This window comes from Anneissia japonica, unplaced genomic scaffold, assembly GCF_011630105.1.
Source record: "Anneissia japonica isolate Jap-2015-1 unplaced genomic scaffold, ASM1163010v1 scaffold287896_len759773_cov187, whole genome shotgun sequence".
Lineage (NCBI taxonomy): Eukaryota > Metazoa > Echinodermata > Crinoidea > Comatulida > Comatulidae > Anneissia > Anneissia japonica.
The window spans coordinates 553,931-576,348 of NW_022739421.1; the positions used below are offsets into that span (position 1 = coordinate 553,931).

The 22,418-nt window shown below is 32.0% G+C and overlaps 1 protein-coding gene across 2 annotated transcripts in view; it reads right to left on the reverse strand.

Annotated features, from left to right (window-relative positions):
• Positions 1 to 5,430: 5,430 nt before the first annotated feature.
• LOC117117886 (heparan-sulfate 6-O-sulfotransferase 2-like) overlaps positions 5,431 to 22,418 on the reverse strand; it is a 19,936-nt gene continuing 2,948 nt past the window's right edge. Inside the window, exons 1-3 of one of the 2 annotated variants that reach the window (XM_033262360.1) lie at positions 18,610 to 18,725; positions 11,082 to 11,692; positions 5,431 to 10,573 (exon numbers count right to left, since the gene is read on the reverse strand). In XM_033262360.1, the coding sequence (XP_033118251.1) occupies positions 9,901 to 10,573; positions 11,082 to 11,596 (1,188 nt within the window). In that variant the 5' untranslated portion in view covers positions 11,597 to 11,692; positions 18,610 to 18,725 and the 3' untranslated portion in view covers positions 5,431 to 9,900. Of the gene's footprint in view, positions 10,574 to 11,081; positions 11,693 to 18,609; positions 18,726 to 22,418 lie in introns of those variants that run through there. The other variant, XM_033262359.1, reaches the window with a different exon arrangement.

The following is a 22,418-nucleotide window of genomic DNA, read 5'->3' on the forward strand; positions in this document are numbered from 1 at the left end:
GTTTATCTGTCGCAGGCAATTATAATTATTATTACTAGGCCTTACAACTGAGCAACGAGTATTGAGTGTTGATTACAGTATATGTTTGAAGTTCAGTGACAGGCCTGTTTTATTCAATTTTTGCCGTAGCAAATGTTTTTTAATACCATAAAACCGCAAATAGAAGCCCCATGGGCTTAATCTCGAGAACAAGCCCGTCTAGAATAATGATGTTTATATTTAGTAATAATAATAATAATAATAATAATAATAATTGAATAATTGAATAATAATAATAATAAGTATTGATGAGGATAATAATAATGATCAACATCACTATAATAATAACAATTCTAATAATAATAATAAAAATAATAATAATAATTATTATTATTAGCATCAGGCCTATCATTATCATTAGGCCCATAATTATCATTTTCATCATGTTATTTGTTTATTTATTTGTAGGCCTATATATCTTCATTATTATTAATTAAACATTTATATACAATTGTGGAAAATTAGGCCTATACTGACTTTATTTTGAGATACAGATAAACCATATAGGCCTATATGTGCATTATGACTATTTTTATTCCTCTTTTTTTAATGACATCTATACGTATTTTTTAAAAAAAACTATATATACATATATTATACTATTCATTTTTATTCTAGATTATAAATTGCTTTGTTGATCCATTTGTTCTTATTGGAAAATAAGTCAATATTATTTGTTAACTACGGTACTTTGTTACATACCAGCGGCGTTATATGTATATGTGCGTATGTGTATGTATGTATGTATGTACGTGTATATATATACATATTTATATATTTTTAATCTAAACTGTTCATTGCAGTTTAGCTTTACCATGTAAGATATACAGTTATTAAAAAAAACAACAATATGAAAAAATAAATGTAAATACATATATCCTACAACAAGAACAAGTGTTGTATGAAATGTATACTGGGGAAAAAAGAGAATAAAGGTGGGTTGCTCACACGAAAGAGAAAAAAAGAATTGCTTGTAACTGCAACATTAATACAATTTTCTTAATTTATGTTCTTCCTCATAATTTAATAAATCTACAATTATGGGAAATGCCACATTTATTATAAACAAAGTAATGTAATATTTACTTTACTGTGGAAGCAAAGTTATCGTGATATGCAAAAAGTTCTTCATACCAAATAGATAACAGTTGATTCCCACATAGAATCTTAGACCTGTTAGGCCTTTTGATGAATAATATTTTCAAAAAGGCGCTATATCAATAATATGAAACGATCTGTGTTTTGATTTGTTATTGTACATGATGACGTTTGGCTGTGAAGACTGATTTTGCAGGAGGCGGTGTTTTTTAATGTCATGTTGAAATCTCTTCCAGAAAGGTGCGAGCAAAAGCCAGTATTTAGGATGATTGACTTTGATTAGGCCTATTTTGTTTACTTGAATAGATCAGATAATGTTCAAATAAAAAAAAAATTGTAATGGTCTTGTAAAGGGATTTACAATCTCGTTCATCTGTTAAAAAATAAGAATGTGCCCAGATATTCCAGAAACAAGATTGCGTTCGTGAGAATACACATGGACCATGATTTACACCATTTTCTCTCGTATGCCTGTAGTACCGGTACATCATATTCAACACAATCGACTTGAAGCGTATACAGTATATTTAAACTTAGGCCTATTTCAAAATAGAAACTAATATATGTAGCCTACTTGTCTATGTCACCTAATTCTGAAATCGTTCCAACCTGCGGATCGTGTCATTTTTAGTCATTGTCGTGCGTAGATTGTAATTAAAAGTTGAACGAGATATATTTCCTTCCAAGGCTTAATAACAAACCATGGAAAAGAAAAATAAAGGCTAGACCTAATTGATATGTTCCTACATTCTTTGCAAACTCTTTGTAATCAAGGTGTCTGTAATTTGTAAATCAATTAAAAGGAATTGCTCCGATAGTGTGTCTCGTTGGAATAACCTGATCCTTTTACACATGTACGATTTTATTGATTTTTTTAGTGCTCGTACAGCAGACGTTGTCGACTCAAGCATACCGTACAAAAAAACAAAACAAAACAAAACAAAAAACAAACAAACAAACAAATAAAAAACAGAAACAGTTAACTCCAATAATTTTCAAAAACAAGAACGAGTTCACGCTAGAGTATTGACAAACGTCATCCCATCAAGTTTCTAACAAAATAATATTTCATTTCATTATTTATTATTCACTCTATCATATTTATATATTAGACTCTTTATTGTTTTCTTTCCTGAATTGAATACGGTGCCTGAAACGATTACGATATATATACACCGTGGCGACAGAGGTGCCTGCATATTTTGTAGTGATTTAGTATTTTGAATCATTACAAATGAGCTATCGTGGAAGCTCGACCCGTCCTATTAATCTAGCGAATCTACCGAAAATAGATTATGGTTCATCTTAAATTGTAAATCTAATGTAGTAGCTCATTAGGTAAGCGCCTGTGCGACGACGCCATCAAGAATTATTATGCTGCTGAAGTATGCTTCATCACTAGCGATGAGAAGAGAATATCCCTAGAATTCTCAAAATATTTCAGAAAAATGTTCTGATAACGCTAACAAAAAAAAAAAAATGTATTTTATTGGTGACAATATTCATATATATATATTATATTTTAAAAAGAATAACTACGTGCGTTGCGCGTACCATCAAGATATATTACATAATTTCGAATTGGATGCTAGGGTACCGCAAGTCTCCATATTATGTTAATTTGTAGTTAATTGATGTAAATGTTCATAACACCGACGAAAGCTCGCAAGTCATCCATTGTGCTTGGTTTATTATAAAACAGTTCTACACTGTTTTTGTCATGTTAACGCTCTTTAAAACGTATCTAAATTGTTATTGATGTTCCCTACTCGGGTCGCATTTTATTGAATGCGCAACAACCTATAGCTTTTGATCATATTTTTGTATTCTCAAGTCAAAATAAGCGGCTCAGTGTAGTTTGTCATCAGTCAATGCATAGAATGTGAATGTAAGGCCTACTGCATCGAACATGTCCACACTAATGATGTTCTTGATGAAGGCCTACATGAATTCATCATCATATTCGTCCTCTAATGATCCGTTAGCAGAGAGGTGTTAATTGGTGTGGTAAAACTTGGAGATGTTCAATGAAAACTTTTATTTAAAGACATAAAAATAAGCTCTCAACTTTTGGGACAAAGACTTGTGTCTGCTCTGAATTATAGACTACGAAAACCTTTAAATCTTCGGACCTTTCTGGCATGTCAATTAAACAACCGACCAATCAAAATATCGCTAAGATTACGCACTTGTCCCACAAACACGTGCTTACGTATGTTGACGCTGTCTTTTGTGGGACATAGCAACAATCTGCAAGAGACAGGGCTTAGCGCGGAAAGGTCAATTGCCGTAAAGTTTATTTAGAAGGGTTTTTATGGGGGCGATTATTCGAGGGAAGAATTTATTCGAGGGAGGCATTTTTTTAAATGTAAAATGGATAAGTATATACATTACTAAAAAAACGCTCCTTAATTTCACTGTAAATGTGGAATTACAACACATAATTACCATCACAATATGTTATTGTGTGATCATAAAGACTGATCCCAACCAGGTAAAAAAAAAAACTGTAACTGTACAGAGTAGAACATAATAGAATGTGTTGAGAATGATGTTGCTTCCATTAGATTTGTTTAATAAAAAGTATAGCCATGTTAGTCTGTACAGTATATAACAACATAAAGTAAAGTACAGCAGCACGTTTGAGACCAACAATACAGAATTTATTCTCAATAAATTCTATATTGTTAGTCTCAAAAGTGCTGCTGTTCTTTACTTCATATTGTTATAGATTTGTTTAGTCATTTGGTGGGGTGGGGTGCTTATTTGAGGGAGGTGTTCATTCCAAATGAGGCTCCAGAGGAGCATTTATTTGATGGGGGAATATATTCAAAGCCTGTCTCTAAAAAAAAAAAATGTATTTTATTGGTGACAATATTCCTATATATATTATATTTTCAAAAGAATAACTACGTGCGTTGCGCGTACCATCAAGATATATTACGTAATTTCGAATTGGATGCTAGGGTACCGCAAGTCTCCATATTATGTTAATTTGTAGTTAATTGATGTAAATGTTCATAACACCGACGAAAGCTCGCAAGTCATCCATTGTGCTTGGTTTATTATAAAGCAGTTCTACACTGTTTTTGTCATGTTAACGCTCTTTAAAACGTATCTAAATTGTTATTGATGTTCCCTACTCGGGTCGCATTTTATTGAATGCGCAACAACCTATAGCTTTTGATCATATTTTTTTGTATTCTCAAGTCAAAATAAGCGGCTCAGTGTAGTTTGTCATAAGTCAATGCATAGAATGTGAATGTAAGGCCTACTGCATCGAACATGTCCACACCAATGATGTTCTTGATGAAGGCCTACATGAATTCATCATCATATTCGTCCTATAATGATCCGTTAGCAGAGAGGTGCTACTTGGTGTGGTAAAACTTGGAAATGTTCAATGAAAACTTTTATTTAAAGACATAAAAATAAGCTCTCAACTTTTGGGACAAAGACTTGTGTCTGCTCTGAATTATAGACTACGAAAACCTTTAAATCTACGGACCTTTCTGGCATGTCAATTAAACAACCGACCAATCAAAATATCGCTAAGATTACGCACTTGTCCCACAAACACGTGCTTACGTATGTTGACGCTGTCTTTTGTGGGACATAGCAACAATCTGCAAGAGACAGGGCTTAGCGCGGAAAGGTCAATTGCCGTAAAGTTTATTTAGAAGGGTTTTTATGGGGGCGATTATTCGAGGGAAGAATTTATTCGAGGGAGGCATTTTTTTAAATGTAAAATGGATAAGTATATACATTACTAAAAAAACGCTCCTTAATTTCACTGTAAATGTGGAATTACAACACATAATTACCATCACAATATGTTATTGTGTGATCATAAAGACTGATCCCAACCAGGTAAAAAAAAGAACTGTAACTGTACAGAGTAGAACATAATAGAATGTGTTGAGAATGATGTTGCTTCCATTAGATTTGTTTAATAAAAAGTATAGCCATGTTAGTCTGTACAGTATATAACAACATAAAGTAAAGTACAGCAGCACGTTTGAGACCAACAATACAGAATTTATTCTCAATAAATTCTATATTGTTAGTCTCAAAAGTGCTGCTGTTCTTTACTTTATATTGTTATAGATTTGTTTAGTCATTTGGTGGGGTGGGGTGCTTATTTGAGGGAGGTGTTCATTCCAAATGAGGCTCCAGAGGAGCATTTATTTGATGGGGGAATATATTCAAAGCGGGGTGCTTATTAAAAAAAATATGGTATAATACACCACAGACCCTATGCACTTTCAATACTGTACAGTCAAGACACAGAACTTTGATGAATATGGCATTTATTTTATTAATACATAATATAGAAATGATGGCTAAGAATGGTAAAATACAATGGTTCAATATTATTTTGCTTAATTGTTATTTAAATATACATTAAATATGTTGCTGGCATGACCCCTTAACATAATAAATAACAATAATGATGCAGTAACTTCATACAAGACCATCAGAATGCTGCAAAAACCCTCTGGTAGTGGACACACTGCAGCATAATTTCTAAAACATATTACAGTACATAAAAATGACAGCTTCAAAAATTACATGGCAATGTTTGATGTCCCATAAAACATAAAACTTCCAGTTTCAATTTTGATTTTCAATCAATTACTTGTGTATGGTGATCTGTGTATTTTTTGGCCAAAAACAACAAAAAAAAGTTTCTCATGTCCTTTTGCATCTTTTTCTTATTGAGGAATACCACCCTTTTATGAGGTTAAAAACATAGAAAACCCAGAAATTCAACACTCATCCTTATAAGCAATGAAAGTCCATTGGTGTGCAGTCCTGACATAGACCTTAGGTCTGAAGGTGCATGTGTTCGAGTCAAAAGCGAAAATAAATTATAAAGTAAAAAGGGGTCTAATACTCTTAAAAAAACATATAAGGATGAGAAACATAATTTTTATTTAATTGGCCGTACAGTAGAAGGTATATATTATAGCTGCCATCAGAAGAACAGATACAAACAATGCTAGGTAAATAAATAATACATGGTATTATTCTACATTTGATGAGAACACAGGAGTCGGTCAATCCATGATGAAACCTGAGACCTGAATGCAATTATATTTTGCAAACAAAATGGTTTCTTCCTAAGTTAGGACTACGATATTTATGAGATTTTCAAACATCTGACATTAAGTACAATAGTTTTAGCACACTTGCATGATCAGAGAACTGCTTTAATATTTCATTTAATTGAAGAAATTATTTACATAAGAATATTACAAAACCTTTACCAAAATACCCGTTTCACAGTACAGTATATATTTACACAGAGATGCATGAAATAGCATGAACGAACACATTTCTAATGCTATGCTTTTAATAGAAAGCACAGAGGATGTGATGTAAAGTAACAAAGTGAAAAATTTGCGCATTAGCTTAATTAATTGATGAGATTCTAATTAATGTTAATACATCAATGACGTAAATAATTGCAAGCATTAAATGAAGATACAATACACACAGACTTCTTGAGTAACTACAAATATCAACTAATCAATGTGCTACAAAATACACAGTAGAATGAAAATTTCAATCAAAAGAAAAGCATTTCAAAAACTAACAATGGCTCATCACCAAGTGCTTTAACAAAATTAATGTATACTCGGGAGGTCTGGGCAAAAATATAAATGACCAAGTAAAGAAAAATTACTAGATTCCTCATCTGTAATTTAAAAAAGAGGCAAGAATTATGCTTTTTCAGACCAAGTTGGTGTTGCTGCTGCTGTTGTTTGTACGGAGCCTGATCTGCCAAGTCCGAAATAGAGGAATGTATGCCATTCCAACAAGATGCACCAAAAAAATAGGATACATCTAGTTATGACAATGGCAGTAGAATGGTGTGTGACATTTCTATTTAAAATATAATTGAGTGGTAACAAAGAAGAAAGCACTAAAGAAAGAAACTAAATCTTTTTTTGTACTTGGCATACATTATTATGAATTAAGTACAGTACAGTACTTTGATCATTCACCCTACACCAAGGTGATGATTAGTTGAGGTTCACTCCAATTCTAAGTGTTAAAAAGAATTTTAAAAAAGGGAATATTTCACAAACATCCATTGTGTTCCACAGCAGAGCCTACATAATAATTAATATCATAAGTATGAGGAAAGTGGATGGGTGGGATATGGAAAGGCGTGCTTGAAATCAAAGCGTTACATTTTAAGCACCATTCTCATATACATTTAATAGCACAAAATTTGGAGTTTTGAGAGTTGGAAATAAAACTTTGGTTGATTTCTTGATATAGAACATATTGTTGAATTCCAAGATATATTAGGAATTTCAGATGCTTTTAATTCATTTTAGATCATTATTTTAAACATTAATATTCATAAAATTGTGACCAATTATTATCACTTTAATTCAGATCATGTGATGCAAGTAGGCCAATCATTTCCATTTGACACTTGAACTACTGTATTTTACTTAGCCAATGATTATGGGTATTGTACCATCCAACATAATGAATTTAAAAGAATACCACAATATAGAAAATTACTGTATCCAACCTTTAATTTACTGGACCTTTTTGGCAACATTCTGTACAGTTGGTAGGATATCATAATCTTTTTTTATACAAAAAACATTTAAAATTTCTATTTATGTAAAATAGCAATCAAATTGGATAGTATCAAATCTATACTTGGGAGGCCTCTGGCCTATGCATTTTATAAGCAACCACAAGTAACAACAAGAATTACAAACATCGAACAAATTTGCTGCATTTAATATAGCTCTGTTAGAAAGTTTTAGAAAAATGCTTACTTGCTAATGAAAACTACAGTTTTACTATAAAGGTTGGTTTTACAATGAATTATACTAATGTAACACAAAATAGATCGAAAACAACCAGCTGTGACCATGGCTACCAGCATCAATTGTTACTGTCACTTGCATCTTCTATCACCACCTGCATCAACATCATCACCTGTACAACATCATTTGCATAACCTTTCCACACAATACCATCAACTTCATCAATGCATCAACACCATCATCAGAAACTCCTGTAACATGCTACAAATTCAATACATAATCACTGCCACCACAACCTACATCAAACCCAACCATCAAACAAATCACCAGCAATACCTGCATTATACAATACAAACAAAAGTTTATAAATGCTCTGAAGCCAGATTTGCAGCTTAGTATTTTAGATTTTTTACTTGTTGAGTACTTGCAAAAGGGACTTGCTACATCATGGTGACTATTAATGCATTTTGAATTCTTTACAGTATAATCTTTATTTTGGATATGATTTCTAAAACAATGTTTATGGCTATTATGGTCAGCTCTACGAATAACAAGAAGCCTTCTGAGGCTAGGGAATTTTTTTTTATTGTAACAATTGTTAATAGAGAATATTAAGTAGTTTTGCAAATTAAATTTTTTGCGCTATTTTTGTTGATGACATTACTTTAAAAATGTGATAATTATTAGAAAAAGTGTCAACACAACACAATAAACACATGCACACTCAACAACATTATCAACAGCTGTGGACTCACCATCTGCACCATCATCACTTACATTATCAAGAATCACCAAGGCCACAGCTTCCCTCACTGGAAACAACAGCCTGTGTAGCAATACAATCATCAGCCATAGGCATTATCTAAATTACAAAAATCTAATTCTAAACATTAAAATGCATCACAAACAGTTCATTATCATTTTGTCTTTTTACAGTTAAAACATGAAATCAAAGCAAGAATGTTGCAATGTTCGAAAGCCCATAAAGTAATGCATAATTCTCAATACAAACAGCAATGAAATGCAAATGTCAATAATCACCATCATTATCAATATCATCGTCCTCTGTTAATCATTTTAGCCACTTATATTTTGAAGGCATTGAATCAATTTACAAGGTTTTGGTATAATCCTTAGTATCTTAATTCTCATACAATAATTTGTATTTAGTAAGGAGTGGATCTTAACATCCAAGGCACATCATCTCAGATGCAATGGTAGACATTCTCCTTCTAAAATAGGTGGGGGTCCTTAATGGCAAGATCACAATTACGTAATCTGTAGTCACCTGCAGGTACATGTTGAGTTCTCGTTGTCATCTCAATTAATAGAATATTGATTTTTTACTTTACTAATTGATAATGAAGACGATAATAAGGAAAGTAATAATAAGTTATCACAATTGAACTTCAATGCTTTTCACACTTTACAGTATATTAAATACTGAAAGTAAATCAACTACATTCTAACTACCGTAATTCCTACAATTATTAATTGACTACCAGTACTTCTATATCCACTACGTTTCTAATATTAACAAATGAAAGTAATACAATCATTTATTTATTTATTCATTCAGTAGTTTAAATAGTTTGATCTACTATATAATAGTTAAGTAGATTGGAAATTGGATTTTCTTTGTTTGGAACAATTTAAGACAGCTCTGGTTACTAATAGCTACCAACACTGTCATGCAAGTTTCAAAACCTTCATTAAGTCTATACTGGAATTATTAAAGAAAATTAAATTTCCAATTATTTAATATACTTAATAAAAATATTTATAAAAACTTACAAAAAGTTAAATTAAAAAAATAAATCAAAATTGCTAAAAATACATAAAAAATATAATAAAAACAATTATAAAAATTATAAAATAATCGGTAACATGATTAGATTTGCTGCAATTTCACATATAAATACGATGCTTCACAAAAATAAAAAAGAAAAAAGTACCAAATTTATTAGCCTACTGGCAAATCATCAGATGAAAGTTCATCATCTTCATCTTCGCTACTTGAGTATGAGGATGATGTCGAGGAACTCTCCCAATTATTATTTTTACTTCCAAATAACTCCTTCATTTTATTGTACCTCTGAAAGAAGAGCTTTTTTGCGAAAGCATACAGCTCAAGATCCAGTTGATTGAGCAGCTCAATCTGCTGCTGCTGATCGTCAGTGATCGGTGACTGTTCCGCATATGTCCGATTAAACTGCTCAAACGGATCAATAAAATTCAGCTTAAATGTTTTCTCAAATATAAACTGGCTCTTCTTTTGGTACTCAGTCAGACCGAAATACGCCATGTGTCTAAGATTCTTTTTGGCACTTCTAAGCATGTTATTGTTACGTTCTTCTTGCGTCATGAACGACATGTTGTAACACCCAATGACGGATAAGTCTGCCAACATTCTCGTCTGTCTATTATTAGCCAAGTTATACTCGCACTTCATAAACTCGTTTAATTCAACGTCCTTCCAATCCTCTCCACTGAAGCAGAGGGGCAGCTCATGAGACAATGGTTGCTTGCCGTCGCACATGTGTTTGGAATTCTTCCACGTTGCACCACGTTGTACATGTCGCCACTCACTCAGATAGCGTGAAACTGGATGCCGCAGCATTGTTATATAATAATACCTGTGGATTTTAAGGTAACATAATTGTGTATTATGTTAAACATCTTCAAATTAAATATCTGGGCTTCATAATAAAAATCTACCAATTATTATGTCATACACATTGTATCAAATGGCAAATAAACATTACACAAAACTACACAAATACAAAAATAAATGAAATAATATAAAAAATAAATGAATATAGTATAAAAATATACAAAAAAAGGATTTGGCCAAGAGGTATACTGTACTGTACTTCCTGCTTTTTGAAATGAAAATCTGGCTAGAGTCAGTTTTATATTAGCTCTGTTCCAGAAATAACACCCACACAAGAGTTGGGTGGGATAGGAGCCAGTGTACAGTACCTCTTACATGGTATGGTGGAATGGTAAGAAATAAATAATAAATATAGAAATAAAACAGGAAAATAATTATTAATTAACTATCACAAAATCAAACCACTTAGTAGTTTTGCTAAAGAAAGTTATAGTCAGAAATTGGAAAAATAAACAAAGTAAACAACTGACCTCCTTTTTTTAACTAATTTTTCTTTTTGATCCATCCATTGAGGAACACAGTTTGTTAATTCCGTCCAATCAGCATGCAGCCCACAAGACCAGCCTGTGGAATACCTACTGAATAACCAGTGACTACGACTGCTTCCAGGACGCAGACAATCACAGCGTTTTTTACCACGGAAACATTGGCATGGTTTTTCCATGTCCATGTTTTTCACCAGATGTTTCCCAAAAGTTGTTCCTCCAGTTTTCTGGATGTGCAGAAACACAAGAACATCATCGCCGTTGATGTCAAAATCAAAATCACGAATTAAAGTCTTCTCACTAAATGGTTTATTCCCTCTGTGACTTTGAGATACATTTCCACCTGTGCGATATATGCTGGAGTAAAATTCATTCCCCCTCACATCTTCTACCAGGGTTGAGCTTGTGCAAACAAAACGTTCGGAGCAAATGATCTCATAGAAAAGATAAAAAGATGTCACAACAACCAAAAATATAAACCCTATGCATTTGTTATTCATCTTTTTGGTATGTTATCCATGTCTTGGATTAAAACAAAGCCAATACAGTTGATTTTCTGTCAGTCAGCAAGCTCAACATTGGAAGACTTGGTCAATCTGTAATTTAAAAAAAAAAAAAGATAAATAGTTTATCAATATCAGAGTTGATGGATCTATTGTACTTTACATGGGTATGAAGGTGTAGGTTTAAAGAAGATATTTTTTTGTAGCGAAAAATAGTGAATGGGTTGATAATTGAATGGGCCTGAGAGGAAAGGAGTCCTGGATGATCTGAAAAATGGCAGGAAAATAAAAAATGCCCAGTATCAATATTATGCATCAGGAAATCAAGGAACATTTTTTCTTCTTCTATTTCAAGTGAAAACCAATATGGTTACAGTACCTACACACACACAATTAGCAGTTAAAATATTCAATTTTACTGTTACACCTCCATGGCACTAAGGCACTATAAAAAAATTATTAGTTAATCAACCTATCCAGTCTGGAAAAGTGATGAGGCCTTTTATTTTTATTATTTTGCTCAGCCAAATATCACTCTTGGGTTGTTTGCTGGTGCATTGATATTCAAAGTAAAACATGATTGAGATAATACAATCAATATCTACTAACTATTTACTAAAAAAAAATGAAAAAAATATTTTTTTTTTCTCCAAAAAATTGGTTTTTTTTTCATACAATAGAAGACATGTGGGTGAGGCTGATGAACTAATTTTTATTATTGCGCCTAATAATATAAATTTAATAATACGGGCAGATCAGTAAATATCGTTAATGTCTTGTGAATGTTTTATCTGTGCGAACAGTCTGCATGGAAAGAATTTCATTAATATCTGCAACTCATGTATCAACAATAAAACACTTAAGTGAATGAACATAGGTAAATAAATATATAAATAATTAATTAAATAAATTAATAAGTAAATAAATCATTTAATGTATATCAAGAAATCATAGAAAATCTCAAAATGTTGAGAAAATGTGGGTCAGGTATGAAAACACTGATCCTTGGTTTCTGTAATTAGGGATGGCCTCAAAATACAGAGGGATGGTCCATAGGGATGGTCTCCTGTATTGTGGTTTCTACAGTATCCATAAATTAAGAAAACAACCTCCCAGGTAGCCCAATTGAGAGCATCCTTGATGATAGAAATAGCTTACATCACACAATTCCAAAGAAATAAACAGCCATTACCTACTGTAGTATCTTTGGTAATTAATAGATTGAACTGCTATCAATAAGATTTCAACATCAGTGGCGGATTCAAATATTTGAAATAGAGGGGGTCCAGTGAGGGACTTTCACAGAAGTGGGTCTACACCACGCCATTATTAAAAGGAAATTTATGATCATGGCACCTCCAAATGCTCAGAAATAGCATTCTTATCTGAAATTTGAATATGATTTTCTTGTTTTCTTTATTTAAAAACTAATTTTGGGACGTCCTGCTCCCCCCAACACTACCCCATCCCCAATCTGCCATTGAACATCTGCACAAAAATAAAAACTATTTAGGTTTCACAACAAGTTTCCACAATTTCAATGGTCTTACACAAAGAATAATAAAATTGTAGGGTATGCACGCATCTGTTTATCGGCAAAAGAAAAAAAAATTGGTTGTTTTGTGCTCATACAAAATATAAACATGAAATATCAAGTTATATTTTTATTCTACTCCCCATTACATTTTTTCACGTTATTAAAATGATAAGTTACTGGATAAAAATTAATATGATGGAAAATTCTAGATTACCAAAAATATGTTATCAAAGGCAAAGATTGTGGGCTCAAAACAGAACCGACTGTTGGGCATTTGGAATAAAATTGATTTCAAATATGTTTGGATTTGGGTATATGTGGGAATTGCCTGTAAATGAGAATTTCTTAGCAATTTTTTCAGAGAGAGTTCAGGACATTGCATGGCAAACAGGGAATGAAATGATAAAAGATAACATAAGATTAAGATTTTATAGCTCACTAAACATACCAAATTCCCTTAACAAACATATTTTTCATTTAAATTTTAAACTAAGAACAACAATTTCAAGATTTCTTTTGTCAAACCATAATTTATTAATAGAAAGAGGTCATCATATGAATATTACTAGAGAAAATAGAATGTTTATTTTGCGATAATTGTGGTATAAAAGACGAAACCCATTTTCTTGTTTGTGTGTCCATTTTATATAGAGGCCTGAAAAAGAAATACATTCCCAACTTAAAATTATTTTCACTCAGTGATATTTTTGTAAATTATAATTTTCATAAAATATGTCTTCTATTAAATATATTTAAAAAGGCATTTAAAAAAAGAGTATTTTGTGTGTTGAATATGGTATAAACATATGAATTGTCAAATGGGACAGAGGCCATTATTTACGAAATAAAGAAATGAAATGAAACTTACTACAAACTATTTTCAAATTGAAGTATTTTCTCAGTACTTTATTATTAAGATATTGGTATTAAAATAAAGTTAAAATTTTCAGCATACCAATAATTTACTAAACATTTGGTACCAGGTCATGAAATTCTTGTTTAAGGTCAAATGCCAAAGTTATCAAAGGGTAACACAAGGTCACATCAACATTATTTTACCATGGATATAGTTCACTTCCTATTTTTTATACTGAAAACTGAGATTCTTTTCTATAATAATTAGTGCTGATCTAATTTATAAAGGTACTCCCAACGAAATTTCAACTGCATTAACATGTTGACTGCCAGACCTTTCTCAAGGTTCTTTCCCATGTGCAAAACAAGTTTACATGTACATACTTTTTTGAAAGTTTATCTAGTCATATATTATCAAAATGATGTGTCTAATAAATTGGCAGGAAAATATTAGGGCATGAGTAAACTCGTCAACGGCACTGTCATAGCACTTTTTATTGACCATGCCAAGTGCGAGTTATCTCGTCCGCTTTTTGCATGGGTTGGTATATGTTCAAAGGGTGTACTACCGAAAACTTAACACAACAAACATACATGTCATTTGTACGTTATCGTCTAGTTGTATCTTCCCCGAACTACCAGCCCTTGAGTCTGTGGTTCTACAATGTTTAACAAAGAAGCTATAAATGCTAAAATGTTACCCCGATTTTGACAAGTATACTTGTCAGCAACACTCTGTGGGCAAGTATACTCGTCGCTGGCAGCCAATATGTTAAAAAAAATTTTAGTTGGTGTTAGTAGTTGCATGGTAATTGAAATAATTTCGCCACTGTACTGAGCAAACAAATAAAAATTTAGCAGGATTACTCTAAATCCCTTCTGTAATCTTATAAATGGGGTTGGAGGTAGGTTTGATTTTAAGGTACTGTACAGTAGATTGCATGCTAACCCACACAGAAACTTTTTTTGTGGAATTTTATGCGATAGTTGTTTCAGAAATGTTTTTTTCTGATTGTTAATATATGAAGATGATTATCAAGTCAACATTTTTTTACTACTGGAGTCTGATTTTTGAAATATACATCTTAACACAATGACTAAGAATAGTAATATTTCAGTTTAATGTACACACTTCTAAGATAGATAATAAATATTGTACAGCAGTATTATATTGCTATAATATTATGGAGGGTATTACATAGTCACACCTACTGCACATATGCTACAGATAAGATTTGTTGATTGTTTAATTAGAAAAAAAGAATAAAAATACTTACAATTTGACATTTTACCTCAGCCACAATTTATTCTTATTTTTTAAGCGATTTCAGCCTCAGTTAAGAAAGTGTAGCATGCAAGCAATAAAGCTCTGTACTACAATATTACGTAAGTGACAAATCTGTAATTTGTCCAAGTCACATTATATGTAAAATGAGCGATTCGCAGGTATTTGTCCATTTCACATTATGCAAATGAGCGAATCGCAGTTATTTGTTACATGTTACTTTATGTACATGAGCGAATCACAAGTATTTGTCACATCAAACCCGATAGATTTTTAAATGTAGAATGGGTGCATTGTGGGAATTCAATGAATTGATATGCTAGGCATACAATGGAGAAATGTATTATGACTACTGAGTGATTGTTCCACACGTACAAGAACTCTACTCTAACCTAATGCCTTGTGTCCAAAAATTAGCATTGTAGAATGACTTCAGTTTGTTATGCATTCACAATTAAGGCAAATATCCCCCAAAGAATAGTAATAAAAAAAAAAAAAGAAACAAATACTGTATTCAAATTCAATTTAATGTTGATTGCTATTAAATAAGCCATTGTGGGCCAAATTACACGAACAATCACAAGTCCTTAATTAATTACTACGTCAAAAAATTTCATCATTGGTCGATAATCCTGTGAATATTTAAGTTTAAAGTCTGTAAGGTGGAGGAGGGTGGTGAAAGAAAACCATATAAATGTAAATTTGATTTTCTTATAATAACTGATGTGTAGGCCATACAGTATCTGAAAGCAGTTATACAGTATATATGACTGGTTGTGATGACACTTAATTAATATTCTCCAATTTCCCCCTGATCAATTGTCTGAATGTGCCAGCTAGGGTATACTACTATTACTACTACTGTAAAAGTAATGTTTTAAAGTGCCATGTTCTATCATATTGAGGGTGCCATGGCCCATCATATTAACGACTCAAAGCAAATAAATGTCCCGATGTGTTTTTAGTACATATTGAATGCTCTAAAAACAGGCCCGCCCATCGGCTCAGTGCCACGCCCACTAGCTTCCATTTTGGTATATATCATTTTTCTGGCTGAACCCCTGATTCCACCTTACAATAATTTATTGTCTTTAAAAAGTAATGGCATGATACTGCAATACATTCACTTCACCTGAGAAAATAATAATTGTAAAAACAACGAACTTGCTACAATTTCTTTGAAGAATCACTTGAGATTACTTGCTCCTATGAAGCCTAAATTTGAGGCCTGAAAAGGAGCCATGTGGTTATATAGTCAACTACTAGGCTTTTATTATCAACTTATTAGATTAAGTTAATTTCCGGTCCAGTTTATAGGCTTGCCTCCTTGAGTTGTATTTAGCAAAGAAATAAAACATTCACAGTATTGTAACATACAGTAACTACAGTAGTATAATTGTTCAGAATTTTCTTCTTCTTGTAAGCTGCATCCCTTCGTAAGGAGTATTGTCCTAACTTCAGAGCATGTGCGGTGCAGGAACACAAAATCATTAAAAGGTGCTATACAGTGTTGCTAAAATTGGCTACAACTTAGATAGCTTGGTTTATCTGTTGATAAACCAAGAAAAAAAACTCAACAAGCCCTTAGGCCGAATTTTTAAAAGGAGGGGTGGGGGAGGTGTTCTAATTATTCACAAAAGGGCACTTTGAGTCCACATCCACCTCTGCCCTACTATGGTTGGGTTAAATTTTAAAGATACATAGAACACCTCAGGTCCAGGAATGGCAATAAAGATGCCAAATTTTAAATATTTGGAGTTAATTAAAAAAACTTTCTTAGTAATGATTTAAAATGACATTTTCTGGAAATGGGGGGTTCTTTCAAACCACCCTGGCTACAGGCTTACACAATCATGCTAATGGAACAAACTGCTTTCACAACAAAATTGATGCAAAATATATATCAAAAATGGTTTCTACAGTAGTTGTCCATTAAATGTCCGGCGACCATTTAATGCCTTGGCGATTGGTTCAGTTACAATATTCAGTTGTAACACACTAGTGATAAAATGACCAACTGTACAGTAACTATGAGATGGCACTCCTCAATGGTTGCATATTAATGAGGTGGCAATATAGATATGATTGAGATAACACCAAGCCTGTACAACCCGGTAAGGTAAGGTTCTCGTATTACATTTGTCAGCAGGTATATGTGAAAGATACACCCGTTGGGGAAACAGAATTGTAACCACTTCTGGAATTGGATCCACTCTTATTAAAACTTACAGGACAGGCTTTTTTATATTTCTATGACCAAGTTTAACCTGTAATGACCTTCTCTTTACAATCAATTACTGGTAAATCCCCAGATTTAATGCAATTTTTGTGGACTTTCCAAAATTTACATACACAGCAGCATAATTGCACTAAGTATTATTATTGTCACAAAATATTAAAGCTTTGTCAATTTACATCCAAACAAGCAGTCACTCCATACATCCAGCCTGTGCCCAAATATAAAAAAAAAATCCCACAATCCTTACAATGTCAATTAAAAGTTTGAAAACCTCTTCCTTAATTAAGGCCATATTCAGTATCATTCTACTAAATTTTATTATGATTTATTAGCTTTTGCATAATAGGTAAATTCATGAATGGAAACCAATTAATGAATACAGTACATACTGCAAACAAACACACAAACAATCGTGAATAAAAAAACCTTCTTGATGGAGGTAATTACATAGCAAAAGACAAAAATTATATAAAAATATATTAAACAAATAATAAACAATATCACAAAGTCTTTACACAAAGTAACACTGTGATAGAGACAAATAAGAGCATAATTGAAGGCATAGAGTACACAGTTTGTTACCAGCTATATATTTTCATCTAATCAATTTGAGTGCTTTTGTACTATACCAGTCAGCAATCCTGGAATGAGAGGAACTGTTTCCCAATAGACCAATGAAATCTGAAATGTTCATCATAAAACTGCAAATGATTCCCAAAGGCTTAAGTTGTTGCTAAAATTACCAGTATGCACTTATCTCTGTAACAGTATTCAAATTGTACACTTTGCTCATTATTACTGTATACTCCTACACGAGTATGCGGCATGTACTGTATACAGACAGGCCTACAGTCAATCTTGTAGTGTAAGAAAAACTGTTAAACTATTTTTTGATTCCATTGTAAAAAAGACCCTATAAAAAAAGACCATTATCTTTGCATCCCTAGGAACGTTTATTTTTGACAACTAATCATTCTGGTCGAACTATGTAAAAGTTAACATTAGAGGTGACTCATTATTTATTTTGTTATGCAAATTTCATCAGGCATGAATATGGATGTCTAGTAGTAGTAGTACGTAAACAGATAACTTACCTGGGGCTTATATATCTGAATCACAAATTATTTGATTTTTTTCTTTATAATCAATGAACAAGAATATTGGAGCACGAACAATCCATGGTCTACAAACAACAAACCAACCAATAACGATGGCAGGAAACAAGGAACAGAGATCCTGTTTGTTTCTAATAGTACAGGAAGAGGATCATTTCACACACGTAAGCGAAATGGGAAGTTGAATCCAACAACTACTGTATCTAAGGTTATAATATTAAATAAACACATTATTTTAGTATACAGAGGTGAAGTAGTGAACTTTAGGCCTACTTTATATTTAAAATGATTAGACTGCACCTCCGGATGCAAAGTGGAGAGAGATACAGTAGTCTATCCAACAACTATTTTTGGTGTACATGAACACAATGAGAGTTGCGAAGGTTTTAACCATATAATTGGTCTACATCTTATGTCTGCTGACGATACTTCCAAACAATCTCTTATAGAATCCTTATTATTTGATAATATTAATATTATTCATGGTTCTGTACATTGGTCAGACATTTTATTTGCTGAAGCCTTAGCAATAAGAAGATACTGTACAAGCCTAGACTAAAGCCTCTAAAGAACTTGCATTATTCACCTAAGCATAAAGTGTTAACTTGCCTTTGTTCCACATTAATCATTTATGAGATGATATTCTGATAAATGATTAATGTTCCACATTAATCATTTATTGTGACTGTCTGTCATAGAACAAATACAGTAGCCTTACAGTATGTTTAGCCATGGAGGGTTTAGCCACTGCAATTCATGCACTCTAACATGAACAACGTACTCAAACATGCGGTAGCTCAGTTTAAGCTGCCGATAATTTCCTAAATACCATAGACTGAAAAAAAAACTACTTTACTGCACTGTACTCTAGGTGAGAAAAAAAAAGCTGACAGTCTGAATGCTCTATCAAGTGAAGGTGAAACAATTGGATGTTTGTTAAACATATTTTTTTTATGTCTTTTATTTATCAGTCAATAGCTGGCATACCCCAGGGAGGCGCTTCTCATTACTACATATTGTACAGGCACAACGCAGTGCTAAATACTGTAGGCCTAATAAATATAATTTCACTTTTGTCATCTTTGTTTTGTTGAAACTTCATCATGATATCAATAGAAATCACTTTAATCTTTATGATCAGAGTATTCCATATTAGCGCTGTATGGTAACTATCATGTAGGCGTATGATAGAATTTGATGTGACCTTGACTGCATTTCTCATCATCTTGCATGGGATGAATATGATGTTTCAACATAGCTACCAATATTTAAAAAACATGTGAAGCCAGCTGCTATGTCAATGAATCAAAAATCAAGTAACTCATCAGCTGTAGCATAATTGACTTTTATGTTCATGAAGGCATTCTTGTGCTTAATATTAATATACATAGAGGAAGTGATTATTCTCATAAAACAGACTTAAGACACATTTTTTTAAAAAATAAAGAGATTTTAAAGTAAACTATCTTGTTTCTCATTTTCATCAATATCATCTTCATTACAATTGTAGGAGACATGAGGAGTTAAGGTTTCTGATGATAAACAGAAATCAAACCATAAAATCAATATGCCATTTAAAATGATAACATTTCTATCACAATATTCTGGCAGGTTATTCACTTTGTAAATATTAAAACAAAAGAGGAAGTCACAGAAATGGGGCCTTGTCTATCTCTTTTATGATTACAAACTTCTGTGTGAGATAAAACCTCAAATAATCAGTAAAATAAGTGAATTTTTAATTTTAAAATACATTTTAATGCTTATGTATTTTTTTATTTATTTTTTGTGTTATTTTAATACACAAGTTAATAATAAGAGAGCTTCAATTATGTTACAATGCATTAAGAAAACTCGTTGGTTTGCCTTGGCATTGTAGTGCTAGTCAGATGTTTGTTTTGAATAATGTGCCCTCTCATCAGTACAGTCTTAGAGAATCAGGGCTTCACTCAAAATGGATGACACTTCTCAGTGTTTACTTACTACTTAAAACTTTGTGTTTATCCTCTTGAGCGCTCCACTTAAAAGTCTGACAAAGAGGCCTTGGGGGAGTGGCTTATTTTTAAAATTTTTATTTTGTTTAGTGTATATTATTTTATGATGCTTTATTTTGTTTTCTGCATTTGTAATGTTCTTTTTGTATTTTGAATTTAATATGGCTTTTAATTGCTGAAATAAAGATTTGAAAAAGATAAATGACACAGACAAACCAAATAACTGACACTTATATACAAAAATCCTTAAACTGATTACTAGGCCAAATAAAATTCATTGTCAATGTTAGTTTCACGTCCGGAATTTTTAATTACGTTTTAATGAGGGTAGGTTCATTTACTGTACTACTTGCTATTCTATCCTATACTTTGGTAAAAAGGTTGATATATATATTAAATATTTTTAGTTATAGAAGGAAACTGAATCTGTAGTAATATTTTCCAATTTATATTTCCACCTCTTCTTTGGCTTTGACAACAATCTTTCAGATCATGATTATTTTTATTTTCCATGGAAAATTTTTTTTGAAATAAAACGTAAACTGTATAGTAAATTTTTTCATGAGGCTCCAAAATTTGGTGAGGGCAGGGACGTGAAAAAAGCAAATCAATTATATTTGGCCCTGTAATGAAAAAGTCAATTGATACTCAGAAATTTAGAGTAAATATAACTTGCACTAAATTTAAATTTGAATCTTATTGTTCAAGATGAACAGAGACATGTACAAGACAGCTTTTGTCCTGGCTGAAAATGTGACAGCGTGACAGCATGAAAGAAAACAAACAAAAGAAACAATATGAACACAAAAAGGTAACACCACCTACTGACACAACTATTTATGACCTACTGTATGTTGTATCAATGTTAGGCTCATGGGTCAGGACATTGACCCTAAGGCCTGTACAGAATCTGATATTTTTAACCTTCAGATATAAAACTTTATTGAGTCAAACCAGAAAAAAAAACCAAAAAACTAAAAACCCTCAGTAAATATGGACACAAGTGCACACAAAATCATAACATGAATTCAAAAAGGTGTTCCTATTCAAAATCTTCTTTGGCATCTGAGATGTGGAATACTCCTACCGAAGAAATAATTATACAAAATAAATTTGAATACAAAGATGAATGTTGATAATGAGGATGATAATCACAATTATTAGAAAACTGTTGTGTCATCGATAAATTCTCAGCTTCAACTAAACTATCAATTATTATTTTTCTAGATTTCTTCTTATTGGGAAAACTATTAAATTTGTTTATTTTTTTAAAAAAATTATTTAATTTTGAATATATTCTAAGGCATTCATACAATTCTTATTTTGGCTTTATGGCTGATTGTAAGCACTTTAAAGATACAGTAATACAGTACTGTACAGTAGTTGCAAAAATTGAATAAATTAAGAAAGATTCAGCATCATAGTTCAGATGCTCTGTGATAAACCTGACAAGATGTACAGAGATCAATATTATGATGAGGATAAAATATTCAACCACAGACTTTGAGAGGGGAAGTAAATGACGATGGAATATCTATCCTAGGGGTAGATAGATAGATAGAAATCTTTCTTTATTCTGGATACTCAGTCAGTATTAGTACACTGTTCTTCCCTGAGGTCCAGGGTATGATCTTAAACTACTTTAAATTAAAAACAGAATTGATAAAGAAATATATAAGTTACATAAATATAAGAAGCAGAAAAAAGATTGGTAAATTAAATTAGATTTTTAAAGGATTGTAGGGAAATAGAATGAATATTACTGCGGATATCTGATGATAAATTGTTCCATAA